Genomic DNA, 14,461 nt, shown 5'->3' on the forward strand with positions numbered 1-14,461 from the left:
ATAATGCACAGTTCACTGCTGACCTCTCTAAAGTGCTCTATGATGGTGGTCCACTATGAAAGGCACTATATAAAGATATTATTATAACTAACAGTTCAGCATGTGAATTAATCAATGTTTGATAAAGCCTGGTTATATAATCCATTGATGCTTTGGGTACGCAAGACTACATTTAGCAATCAGGGCACAGATGGTACCTGTTATTTTCCACAATGAATGAAAGTAGCTACCGTATGTTGCCTTCCAGTTATTCCATTACAGTTACAGCAGGATTTCCAAGAATTGCACCAATGATCACATGGCATGCCACACATCACACATATTCCTGAGTCAAAACTGCACTGTTTCTCTCTCTGCACACCCATGGCAACGTGTTCTTATCATTTATCGAAAACCCTCCAGGCACAAGGGAGATCTCGAGAGCAGTTCAGTGAAGAAAAAGGATAAATAATTAGTCTGGGAGCATATATCCAAAAAAAGGATGTACCCTATTCGGCATTTGAATAAGTGCCCCAATACTTTGGAGGGTAGTGTCGATAGCCTTTATCAAAAAACAAAGTCATAACAGTTAGCAATCAATAGATAGATGTGCAATACGGGCGCTTCCACAAGCATGTTGCATTTATAAGACTTACATCGCTATAGAAGAAATATTTAAGACATAAAATGACTGTTATGTAAAACACTGGTTATTGCATAATACAAATATCTTAGCGTTGTATTTCCCTATTGCACATCTATTTAGTAATAGGCAATTGTGCTTCAATTAAACGGGCAATATCTATTAAATACTTTTAACAGATGCCATGCAAAAGAAAGCGTTACTGCACTGAGCTTTCTGTTTTGATGTTTGTGTGTCTTTTATGCATTCAATATTTGTGTAAATGCATTTAGCCCAATGCACCACGATGTTGTCGTGAAAATGTTTTGCAGGTGGAAATGTGTCGCCCTGTTGGGGGGGACTTTAGTTCATTAAATTTGCCCCCCCTCCAGGAGCTCTCAAGGAAACTGTGTTGCTGTTAGGAGGAGCTGCTTCCCTCCACTTGCCTGCTCTCTCAATACTGATAAAGTTACTCTCTGCTCTGATTGTGCTCTGGAAGAACAGAGGAGCCTCCTCCAGGTGGGGGGGTGGCCCCCACCCCCGCTCCACCAATTTGCCCCAACTGCCCTGCCCTGGTGATAGTCACCTTCGCAGAGGGCAGCTCTCCATTGCCGATCAAGGGATTGCACTAGAAGGGCCATTTCTTTTTTTTTTTAAATAACTTTAAAGAGAGAGAGAGAAACAAGGGCAAGGTTGATTACTCTAGACTGGATTAGAAGGAAGGCTGGCAAGACTTCCCACTGGAACGTTATGTTTTCCAGTTTAAGGAAATAAACAAGATCCCCGATGCAGTGAATACATGAAGACGGGACAGCCTGACTGGCCATTAGGCGCATGGCCAATATCGTTGCAAATGCTAGAGTGCCTGGCTGCAGGTTAGACGAAGCAATAGCACTGACAGTCAATCAATCCATGTAAGACATGCCATGCATATAAATAATAATAATATATTAAAATTGATTAACTGTGGAATGTGCTCTGAATAGATATTTGCATTCTACCTTATCAATTCAATAGTTTTGTCGCACACAATTACATTAGAATTGCTTGCTCGTGTTATAAAGCGCTCCTGGTACCTGAACATTTAACAGATCCCTGCAATGGGCTGGAGTTCATTTTAAACCAAATCAGGAGCAGGCGGGTCTGTGTTCAGACCCAGTATACCAGCTTGACTGTCAGCAGAGATTACATCTGAAGAAAATCTTAATAATCCCATCCTGTCACGGTGGATTGCTCAGAAAAAAGCTTTTTTTTTTTAAATGTTTTCAGTCCACAAGCAATCATAAAATCTAACTGGTTAACCAACTTTTTTCTTTTACTTCATTGGTGTTGCGTATATGTGTGTTTTTTTAAAACTTCTCACAAAAAAAATTAAAAAATTCTATTGCAAACCAAAAAATAAAATACCTTGTAGCTGCAACCAGCCCTGGCTGCAACTGTGCTGGTAGGAAAGGGGTTAATTTTAATAGTCTTTGACTCCAGTCCATTCTTAACTCAGTCCTGCGTGACAGGTTCCTAAGTGCAGCGATCCTAGCTGGCAGAGTCCTCACACCATCCCATCAGCAGCCACCAGAGATGGGCCAGCCTGCTACACAATCTCCACACCGATACAAAACTTGTAATGCAATCCCCTCTGTAAGGAGGCTTTGGTAACAGGCAGTGGTATAAATTTTAAAAAAGTAATTACATTTCAACTGAAATATTGCTTCCAGCTGGTCTCAGGCAAAGTCATCTTCAACTCCTGATAATTCCACACTTGTTCATTACAAGTCCACCCCCCCTCCAATAAATACAAGCCTTGCTTCTATTGTGATCGTCATATTTAAGACAGCAGACAGTTTAAATGTCGTCACCCTGAAATGTATACAAGTTTTTTTTTTTTTGTGTTTGGTTGTTTTTGTTTTTTCCCTGCTCATTCTTCTGTATACTATTGTTACCACGTGGTTCAATACATCGCCTCAGGGGGAAAGACTCCAGCAGCATTAACACAGGAGCAGCACCGTTAATATCAGCCAGCGTCTACATCATCACGACTTTTCTTTTAAACTTATTATAGTTTTTTTAGGCACTACTAAAGAGCCAAGGCATTATAGGAAATCCATTATAAAATACGATCCAACATTAAAAAAAATAGTTACTAGTTGTGCAACTAATGTTTGAAAGAAATAAGGACTGCATTAATTAACATTAAGGACAATTGAAATACTGTACATTAACCGTGTCTGTGAACTTGCCCAGAGCCAACTAATTGAAATCATGCTGATAGTTTTGTCTGGACTGCTGAAATTCTAGCGCAAGCTGAATAAGATTTGAGTATTATGACTGTTAAATGTATTCTTCTGGGACAGCGTTTGGTCAATATTTTCTGTTCATTTGAAGTTTTAATTGCCTTTTTATTTCTGCCCCCGTACGTTTCTCACTTAAAAACTTCATCATTGTATTTCTACTTAGTCAATAACCATGTTAATAAATCTGATTACTGGCATTGGAATTACATTATAATGCCTACATAATCGTGACAAATTCACAGAGTCTTAAACTTTCCATTGAGCCTTGGAAGTGAAGCAATTTGATTAATATATTATATAAAGGTCTCTTTGAAAGTACCTGGCAGTGGTGCAGTGCACTTCGTCAGCGAAAGAACATGTACAACCGTGCCCTTGAGCCCCAGCTCCAAGAACACACAACACCAACAGCGTGCCATTGCTTCAAAGCAACTCGATCACACGTTGTACTTCAACAGTGCCAAGCCTAACAATAAAACGAAAGGTTCAGTCACGGTGACTGGAGTTTAAATGACCGCAGTACAATATTTTCAAACTTCTTAGTCTAGTAAAAAACAATTTTATATATTTATTTATTTGCATTGTGGCACTGAATTAAAATTGGGCAATGGCATGGACTCTCAAGGATAAAGGGGTGGCAAGCAAACAACCGTTTATAATATACTGTGTAAAATGTCAGTATGAAACCATGATCAATCATGATTTCCATATTAAAAACAGCAGCTACTGGATCCATATTAAGGTAATGTATGAATATTTTTTTAATAAAGATGTTTAGATCAGAGAAAGCTGTTGGATTTTTTTTTTTAATGAACGCCAAACTTGTGGACAAGACAATTAAAAAGTAAGACACGCCACAATACACAACATATAAACAAGCAACACCACTATGCAGCAAATACTCCACAATATCTTTACAAGTACAACACATCTGCATTGCTGAGCTTGTCCAAAAGGACATAAATAGACAATGAACAGAATAATCGCACAGCAACAAAATTGACACACGTAAAGTCCGCGAATGTTCTCTTTCGTTTTAGTTTCTTTGGTTTTCTTTGTGTAATTATCTCCAGGTAATCTCTGTACACCGAACGAAACCTAATTTGGCAAGACAAGAGCGCACCAAGCGGACACAGAATACAGCCCGCAAGTTTTGAACACAAACAAAAACACGTACCTGCTAATCCCTTCGGACAACTTGACTGGTGCGCCGCTACCTTTGAGCGCAAGACCAGTGGAACTGCAGAGGAAGGGGTGCACGGGGGTCTAAAAGCATGCAGCTCTCTCCTTGGGAGTAGTAGCGAGTAGCGTTTAAATATAAATGTACCTGCTGTTGCTCAGTTCGGATCTGGTTTCCTTCTTGGTGCTGCTGCCGCCACAGGCAGGTGTTTGAGGAGTAGGACAGGCTGCGTTCGTTGTCGCTGCCGCCGCTGCTGCTGCTGCTGCCGCCGGACAAGTTTCCAAAGAGCGGGCGGCTCGGTTCTTGGCGGTGGCTATTCGGCTGTTTGTCTTGTTGGGGGTACTGGCAGCAGTGCCGCTCCAATTGATTTTTCTCCCCTGGTTTCTTGCTGTAGTTGTCACAGTGCTGCGGAGGCTGCGGTTGCTGGAACAAGTGTGGCTGTTCTTGCTCTTGCAGCTGTAGTAGTAGATTTATATCCTCTCCCCCTGATCCGTCGGTGCAGTAGTTGTTATACTGGCTGCTCCCTAGCTGCTGTTGTCGCTGCTGCAGTAGAGGTGGCGGTGGCTGCCAATCTCGGGGCTGCTGCTGAAATAAATAGAACTGCCGCTTTACCTCCAATGGACCGCTGTCCTTGCTCTGCTGCTCTAGATTCTGCTCTTGTGGTGCTGCTAGGCAATAGGAGGGGTGCTGATGTAGGTTGGACTGATTGTGATGCTGAGGTTGCTGCTGCAAACGGTTCTGCTCCCCTAACCCTCCTTCTCTTCTGCGGCAGACGCTGCTGCTCGGGTGCTGCTGCCGCTGGTAATTGCTGGCGTTTTGCAAATGGTCCCCCCGATTCGAATTCTGATGCTGTAGAATCGGAGGTGTTGTTGCTGCTGTTGTAGACAGTTGCGGGAGGTGGTTCTGGTGTTGGTTCGGGCTCGCTTGCCTGGAATAACCGCAGTTGCTGTAACAGTGGCTCTGATAGAAGTGCTGCTTCTGCTCTGAAGTGACACCGGCTGCGGCGGTGGTGGTAGCGGCCCCTCGATTTTGTTGCAGAGGAAGGGGTTGGACAGAAAAGCAGCAGGCTTGGTTTTGATTTTGCGCTCGCTGCCCGGTTACGTGGTTTCTTCTTGTTGGTGGTGGTGGTGGTGGCAATCTGTAATAAGGAGGGATAGTACCTGGCTGGGTGAAAGGGTTCGAGCTGGAAGGTTCTTGTTGGTTCTGTTGCAAGAAGGCGGCGGAGCCCTGCCTGAACAGCGGCGGAGGAGGACAGTTGCTGAGAGGGATGCGGTTCTGCACCGAAGCGCCTGAGCCCTCTTGGCTCGGCGGTTTCTGGGGATGACTAGCACTGCTGTTGACGCTGCTGGGCTGCTGGCTGAGAGGGTGGTGCTGAAAGACAGCTCCCGGGTGCCGATGCTGCATCCCCTCTACAGCTCCGTCCTGCTGCTCGCCTGCGTGGTATTGCTCCAGAACCCCTTCATCGTGAAAAGCCCCTGTAGAATCGAGCCGGCCCGCCTCATTGGCCGTTTTCACCAATACCAGCCTCATGACGTCAGGGTTGGGCTATGAAAACACCGCCTGCATCAGTTAAATGAATGAATCCCCAACAACGGCAGTTGAGAAGAACACATCTGAAATGTGGTGTATAATTACCTCGATCACAGCCTAGGCATTTTATAACACATTGGTTTAGCGGTGCCTGTGCTCTGTTCTATGCCTTTCAGTTTAAATTGAACATAACGCCGATGCCGGTGGTAGATTGGTAGTTTTTCATGCATAAAATTCGCAGCAGGATAATAACACGACCTTGTGGAACGTGCTCCCGGAATCTTGTGTTCTTCTTCCAGTTTTCTGTGTAATTTCTCATTATGGCTTATTGTGGATCAGCGTGGCATGTTCAAACACATTTTGGGCAATTTAACAAAACTGCTCCCTCGACCTATTGCTGCCGCTCTCACAGTATCGCTGTGCAGTATGCGATCTTGTCAATCAAAACTTCCAAGATTTATTTATTTTCCATCTCTGTAAAATGCGCAATGATCGGTTTATTACGGTGCTGTGCAGTAGTGTAGCGGCTGTTCAATGCGTCCTATACCGAGTCACTTCCAAGTTTAACATTCGCAGGAAAATGTTAACCCTGTAAAAAAAAGGATACAAAATATTTAATACAAAAACCAGATAGACCCACACGGTATAGCGTAAGTCAAAACGACACGCAAAGGGGTTTCAAATGCTCAGTCACTGGCAAATGCAAATTATATTAAGCTCACTGAGTAGTCTTATAATGAAAAAATATCATAATTTAATACCCCCCAGGAAACAATATTATCCTCATTATATACTGAACGTTTATATAATTAATAAAACAAACAAACAAACAAAAAAAACATCATAAAACGAATTGTCACTGAATTAACCTAGACCTTAAACCTCGACTGTCTCTTCGTTTTCGGTTGTATAATATTATTAATTGTTATTTTAAAATTAATTATTTTAATGGAATATAGAAAATATTCCGCTGACAGCCGTCTATCACATAAACACGGGCTCGTTTACTGGTAAACTTGATTTTTGATTTTTTGATTTTTTGATTTTTCTCGCGCTGAAGATTAACGACTCAGCGATGACTTTGTTGGGTCTTTTCCTTATTTTAACCTAGCTGTTCCATACTGTGATATTATTGCAACGAGAATTACGCTGTTTCAAGAAGCTCCAGACTATAACACTGTAATTAATGAAGGAACATTATCCTTCACGCCAAGGTGAAGAGATAAGTCAAAGGAATTTAAGTTCAGTGCTGGTTCGAGTCTACCTCAGTATATCGAGGTAGTGAAATGAAAATAAAGCGGTGCGGTTTAGCCCTATTTTAAATTGAGCTAACTGGACCATGTATTGGAACTAAGATACTCAAGAAAGACCGACTGGGCTCTTTGAAAGACGCGGTTTAAGATTGATTTGAACAAGCAGGTTTCCAGTTTAAATTCTATCAATTAAAAAGGAGGTACAGGCAGAGAGGAACTTCCACAATTAGACTAAGCGGTAGCAGACAGAGGCTCCCGTTGACGTTTGACGGTTTGACGTGGAATAACCAAGAACGGCCAAGAGACCGTTCACTTTACAGCTGGGGACAATGTTGTTTTTTTTTTCTATATACACTGCCTGTGTTAGAACCTGTACCTAATATCGTGTTGGGCTACCATTTTCCCTGATCATAGCCTTTAGAAAACGTAACATAGACTCAAGGTGTCTCAAGGTATGTTAAATCCATATTATTTAATGCACTGGGAGAGAAGTGAGAGTGAGCTGGGATGAGAGGAAAAACAGAGAGAAATTGAGTGGGATCTAAGAGAGGGGGGAGATCAAAGGAGACAGGATGAAGGAGGGAGGAAAGAAAGGAAGAGAGAGAGCGAGAGAGAGAGAGAGAGAGAGAGAGAGAGAGAGAGAGAGAGAGAGAGAGAGAGAGAGAGAGAGAGAGAGAGAGAGAGAGAGGATTCTCTGCAGCCTATGTACATACATTCAGTACAGCAGATATATTTTACCTTCTGAAATATTAAAACCTTTCCATTTCTATTTCAGACCCGTGTGTGGGATTACACAATGGAGAGTCAATCAGTTTTTCTTTTCAACATCGAGGCCTGGCTTCTTACAGGGGAGGTTTTGATTAAAAGTCCTGAAGCTGCTGATACATTAGAGACGCAGTAACAAGTACCGATCATTCATATCATATTCATAGACGTTCAGAGCTACCCTTGGGAGAGATTTAAATCTGATTTAAATGCATCATATTAAAGTAGGTTTGGTTGCTGGTTGGTGTGTTTCAGATCAGAGCTATATTAGATTCCAGGTGACTCACAATTTTTACTCTACAATAGTAATCCGATTTCCCATCGCAAAGTGTAATAAAGTTACAGCCACACTTTTAAGGCACTAGGAAAATGAGCAGACAAGACTAAGTTTTGACTATCCCAGACATGGGTTTAAGGCAGACAGCATGCAGGCAGCATGCTTTGTTTTTATTATAGCTGAAGACACTACAGCAGAAGAAGTTTATGAATTTCACCCACAAGCTACACTGTAGAAATTCACCAAGGAACAAATAAAACACATTATAACCTCACGAGAAATTACCCAGATACATTTATGATACAAGTCAATAAGGACAACTTGACTCTAAGCGAAATCTATTCGCTCAATAAAACATACTGTATTCGCATGTATTACAATAAATAAATAATAATAATTTTTAAAAAAAATGAACTCTTGAGGTGTATCATTTCAACAGAGCACATCAATAGAATTACAGCCTTATTATTTACAGTTAGAATTGGAATTATATGACCACTGATAGTAAAAGTATGACTCTAAAGCTTTAATATAATCAGGTCCGCTGTAGCCCATGCAATGCCTATTGTAGGATCAGTTCATTTAGATCATGCGGATTCCTTTAACTGCACTCAGAATAAACCTCTGAGCCATTTTAATGAATAGCTAAGCGATCCTTTTTTTATTAATCACTGGTATTGATGTTGACATAAACAGCTCTTATTAAGGTTGCCCTCCTGTCAGGATGTCAATGGGAATATCAGAGTAAGCTGAGATTTATGGGCTGCTTGTGTAGTAGCTGCTGATTAAATGGCCCTCACAGGTCTGTAAAAGCTCAGCCCCAGAGGTTTTTAAAAGGGCTGCACTTCAGCCAGCCGCCACTATGGACCGGTGTGGCAGTGTGGAGCAAACAGGAGCAGAACTCACTTCTCCACCAACACTCCACAGAGCTCCATGGTTGGTGGGAGAAGATAATGCTTTGTAAATGTCTACATGTGTGTGTGTGTGTGTGTGTGTGTGTGTGTGTGTGTATATATATATATATATATATATATATATATATATATATATATAGGTATATAATATCGTATCTATCCTATAATGGTATTATATGGTGCTCTCCTAGTAGGGGATCATTGCTACCCACAAGGTGTCCACAGAGATCAGCTCACTTGCACACACACTCAATCCAGCTCTTTGATCGAGGGTCCGCAGGTCTGGCCTCTGTAACCTGATTGCCTTCATTAAGTAATTAGTCTCTGACTGACCTGTGTGGGGTTCCTGGGCAGAGTGAGGTATCACTTGCTTATTGGATTGGGAAGCAGCACAGCCAGCGGCCGCGTTAATAATTCACCCCCTCCTCCTTCCCCTTATTGGAATGAGCCAACTAGATCAGGAACAATACTTTACACAACTAGCCAGAGTCCAGAGACAAAAGATGCACAGATCAATAGTTTCACCATTGATATCAGAATGATAAGTCCATAAGAGAGATAAGACAGGAAAAAAAGGGAGACAGACAGACAGGCCAAGTCAACCATATGAGACTGCCTGGACCAGAACTGATAGATTGAACACAGGTACAATCCAGTAATTCAACCTTACACTGTCCATATAGGCACCAAGGCAGGAGGAGATAAGGTGAGATCAATGTGGATGTATTTGCATTCATTTGCAAGTAAGGATTCACTGTTAGTCATGAATTGTGCATTTATGGAGTACTAATTAATCATGCAATAGCTTGTGAATAAGTTCTTCAAGACAATTACTCAGACATTACGAGTATCAGCTCTCCCCTAATAGCCAGCCCTGAAAATGAAATATGTAACACTATCTCATTGTATACACAGCACTTTAGAGGGAGTTGAAATGGAGCTGTTGAGTGGTGTTGAAACAGTTAACTTATACAGGAATCGTTGAATTTTCAGAGCTCAGCCCTGAACAGCTCGCTGTTATATAATGGCACGGGTGATGAATTATTGATGGAGGTAAGAGGTGAGTTTCCTTCTGGCTTTCCCACCTGTTCAGACTGCTGCCTGCTGTCCCCCAGCCATCCACCAGGGGTCCCCTGTGAGCACAAAGCTGCACTTGAAGAGAGCTGCGGAGGCAAAATTGGCTCCATTTGTCAGTTGAATGAGCTTGCGTTTACCAGCCCAAATAAACAGAGATTAAAAAACGAAAATGAGAGCAGAGAGAGAGAGAGAGAGAGAGAGAGAGAGAGAGAGAGAGAGAGAGAGAGAGAAAGCGACAGAAAGAGAAAGCCAGGGCCTGTCTGTGCTGCAGACAGGAGGTCAGTCTACAGCTGAAGTTGCGGTTACCCGAAAGGTAACATCATATCATCGGTGTGGAGAGCTCAAAATTCAAAATGTAATTACATTGGAAATCAAATGTTATCAAGTCATCTGCCTCATACAGGAAAGACAGCGAGGCGCTCATTCGCAGATTGGATTTGCTGTTAGCTTTTGGCTGTAGAGCATTTGGATTGGACCCAGAGTCGCGTTCCAAGTAGGAGTGTCTAACGGACCTCATTTTGCTTTTTGTCAGCTTTCTTTTACGACTATTAAATAAACAGCGGCACATTAAATTATGGTCAGTAGGTGGCAGGGTGGGCTAGTGGTAAAGGTACAACCACATGGTGTGCAGGGTGACTGTACTGGCCAGGCACGTGGTGAGCTCAAACAGACACCGCAGGGCTTGCCCTCCTGGGGCCCATAGCCAGCTGACATGCGCTGTGAAGCTCCTGGGTCCCAAGAGGTACTGGGCTCGGTCGTGGGATTGGAGGATGCCTCCTGAGCTGTTGTGGGGAGTCAGGGAACATGATTGGGGAGAAAAACACCCACCCACACCCGAACCCAGAAGCCGCCAGACGAAGATAATTATCAGAAAAGCAATTCTAAAATCGTAGTTACTACACCTTTAAAAGAGGTAAAGTGGGGGGGGGGAGCGAAAGATCGTGTCCTCATTCTAATGACAGTCTGTACCTCATTTATCAATCCTGAAAAACATACATCATCAGCTTTTTATGACTATTTGTCCCAGGGTGCTAGGCTGCTGTGCATTAGATATTTAAAAATAATACATTTACATATTTCTTTTTTTATTTCAAAGACAAAATGCATCTTTAAATGGATACGCAGTCTTGTCATTTTGTGGCTTTTGTCTTTTGGGATCACGAATGAAGTGTATTAACTTTATACACGGGTTGAGGAGGGATTTTAACAAAAAGAAACAGCAGTTTTGCTATTCTTCGTCTACAATAGAGCTTGAAGGTATATATTATAACTAGGGGTTTTAATTTTGACATTTTCTATTGAGCTATTAATCATCCGATCTGTGGCCGATTAATCACAGCTGTTTGCTAGGGACACCAAATTGTATTGAAAGACAACTACAAGCAATGACATTGAGTGAAGCAATCTGACATTGTCTTTTGAGCTGTACTGCCCGTTTGCATTTGCTTCAGCCGAATTCATCATCTACAAGAAAAGGATTTAAAAAAAATACATCAAGAAGGTATACATTACTGTGAAAGACTGGCAGCACTACAGCCTAGAATACGGCTTTTACATTTCAAACTAACAAAGGTAACTTGTTGTCTAAGTGCTATTTAATTTAGGTTGGCTGGAGAGAAATGGCATTTATTTCATGCTATATTATTTTAGTTGGCTGAAGAAAAAGTATGATGTAGCTGTTCATTTTATGATACCATTTGAAAGAAACACATGTACGAGAGAGAGAGAGAGAGACAGAGCATATGCATAGGAGAGTGTGTGCATATGAGAGTGTGTGTATGTGTGTGCGTACAAGACAGCGTGTGTTCGGGTCCCTGCTGGGATCTCTTGTCATCCTGTCTGAACCACCTGTCTGAGAGACTCCCAGCCTCCCAGCAGGAGCTCAAAGAGCTGAGCGGGATTCTCTCTCCCTCTCTACTGCTCCTCTTCCAGCCCTGTTCGCTAATCGACCACAGTCTCTGTGCTCTACCCTGCATCCATAACCAGCCCGATCAAGACTATAAGAAATGAAGGAATCTATTGTGAAATAAGAATGAACAGGACTACAGAAATATCTAGAGAGGGAAGACACTAACTCTCAGAAAAGTTGCCTTGGCCTTCAATGGAACATGTTTTTCTGTCCCGCAGCTCACTTCCTGTGCTGATGGTAATATAAGCCCATATGGGTTCCTCGCAGCTGGTTTCACCGATCTTGGCTTACCTAAGGCAGCATCAGATAAGTCCAGTGTTAGTGCTAATTGGGGTCTGTGAAACTGACTGGATGTGTTTCAGCACATCAATACAATCGGCATTGTTTTTCCATCACCTTAAATTCACTAACAAAAGAAAGACCTGTAGGAACACTCAGTAATCCAGATAGTCTTACCCTGTCCCGGGTCTGCCTCTTCTCTAAACTCCAGTCACTGTCTGAGGCCAGCAGGCGAACACAAACACAGCCAGCGAGCAACAGGAGCAAAGATCCAGAATGAAGGCAGGCTCCCCTCCCTCCCTCTCTCGCCCTGACACTTGCTGGTCTGGGGGAGGCCGGCGTTTGCTCGTTTCCCAGCACAAGTGTTAATTAAGATTCAGCCAGGCTGGCACCAGGATGCCAGCTCTAATCAAGCGCTGCCATGGAGACTGGCGAACATGTGACAGCCTTCATCTAAACAACAGAGCTTGAAATAAGGGATCTGGGACAATTCAGGAGGGCATCGGTGGACCTCGAAAAGTTGTTTATCCGTCTGTTGCTTCTGGTTTACACAGGGTGACCCTGATTTAGGCATCATTACCATAATTGTTAAAATGGGTTGTCTCCGTTTCTTTCAGCTATGGAGATGTCTCAAGGCAAAGAGGAACGAAATTTTGATGCAAGGTGCAGATAGTCAGCCAACTTCTATCTATCTATCTATCTATCTATATATAAAATTAATAAACACATGTTAAAATATCTCTTTGGTAACATATTTTTAACCACCTAAACACTTTTTCATGGACAAAGATGTCTCGTTTTTTGGCTACCATTATCAATTAAGAGAAGCATGACTGTTAATGTATTTCGAGCTCCGATGATCCTGAATGTTCAAGGGTTGTGTGCAGCGGTCAGACCACACTGTCGCACTAACAGCAGCTGATTTCACAGCCAGGGTATATTTAGCCTGTCCTCGGATTACGCTGGCTGTATGATGTATAGTTCTGATTACAGCGTCGCTTCGGGAAGGGAACGGGCAGAGCAGGAATCAGATTTATGAGTTTGCTGGGACATTGTGAAAGTGTACAGCTCTGCTCCTCAACGCTGTGCGTGGGCAACAAGAAACACAGCAAGGACTCTAGAGGATCACCTCTCTTTATCAGTGTATTAGAAGGGTAAGGAGCTTCAAATGAACCTAACTCTATAAGCTTTCAATTGGTCACATACATTATTATGTATTATCATTCCTGCTTGAAGTTCTCGTACTGATAATACACGGAACACAGTGCAAGACGTGACATATTCAGATAAGCAGCAAAAAAACATAAAAATAAAAAATGATTCAGAACCAAACTGATCCTCCCTCCCCCCATGTTTCAGAGAATTGTTTTCTTTTTTTGTGTTTATGTGAAAGAGAGAGAAAAAAACATATATACATAGAGAGAGGAAGAAAGACAGAAGCAGAGGGAAGAAAGAGACCGATGCAGCAGAGTAAAAGGATGATGACAGTGTGACCTTGGAAAGCCAGTCAGAGTCCCTGACGTGGGGATTCCTGTTCTATTTCTAGCCTCTGCTCTCTCAGGAGCAGCGGGAGGCTTTCTGAGCGAGCCTGTCTTCACAGCAGCACAGGACAGCCAATCAGAACCGGGCTCGTTGCCAGGCGACCTGACTGAAAATAACTCAGGAGCTCGAAATAACTCAAACACACCCAGTGCAGGTACTCACTGGCCCTGCTAGACCTCAGAGTCCCGCCGCGACGCAGCACTCAGCCTCAGCACTGCTTGTGAAGACAGCTGGCTCGCTGGACTCAAACACGGTTCCTGGGTTGGCTCGAACCCAGGTCCACGCTGGGCTGAACAGAAACAAATTGCGGCTTTAACTAAGGGACACCATGACTTTGCAGTTTAGCGTGTGTGTAGTATACATTAATCATGCTGGACTCTACTCTGTGCTACCACTGTGGCTATAGTTTAATGGTACTGTATGCAGCAAGAGTTTCATTCATAGTATTTTACAAATTAATTTCCTGTTAGAGAGTTGAGCACAGATGCATTTGTTTGAGGGGTGCTGAACATAGAGGAGTATACAAACTGGCAGGGTGAGGAGAGAGGTCCAGATGAAAGGGTTGCATTTTTACCACAGCAATTCTACCATTCTCAGGCAAAAGCGTCTTTTAAAAGCTTCCTCCGACACAGATACAAGCTGTCTAGCTGGAGAGCTTGCCTGGCTTTGTTCAGGCAGTCAGCGGTTTGGATCAGTGCTTGAACAGCTGTCTCCCAAAAGTGTTCCTACATCCGACTGTCCTGAAAAGTCACGTCCCGCACAGACTATTGACAGCAATTCAATCATTTCTGCTAATTGCCTATTTTTTGGAATTCTTTCAGAGGGAGTGACCCCTTAATACAGATGCAT

At 42.8% G+C, this 14,461-nt stretch overlaps 1 protein-coding gene across 5 annotated transcripts in view; it reads right to left on the bottom strand.

Moving 5' to 3' along the window:
- Positions 1-12,396, bottom strand: part of LOC121301597 (small conductance calcium-activated potassium channel protein 2-like) — a 41,986-nt gene extending 29,590 nt beyond the window's left edge. For 2 of the 5 annotated variants that reach the window (XM_041231121.1, XM_041231120.1), the window contains exon 1: positions 4,214-5,683. In XM_041231121.1, the coding sequence (XP_041087055.1) occupies positions 4,214-5,596 (1,383 nt within the window). In that variant the 5' untranslated portion in view covers positions 5,597-5,683. Of the gene's footprint in view, positions 1-4,063; positions 5,684-12,247 lie in introns of those variants that run through there. The other 3 variants (XM_041231124.1, XM_041231123.1, XM_041231119.1) reach the window with 3 other exon arrangements.
- Positions 12,397-14,461: the final 2,065 nt, after the last annotated feature.

This window comes from Polyodon spathula, chromosome 27 (genome assembly GCF_017654505.1).
Source record: "Polyodon spathula isolate WHYD16114869_AA chromosome 27, ASM1765450v1, whole genome shotgun sequence".
NCBI classification, from domain to species: domain Eukaryota; kingdom Metazoa; phylum Chordata; class Actinopteri; order Acipenseriformes; family Polyodontidae; genus Polyodon; species Polyodon spathula.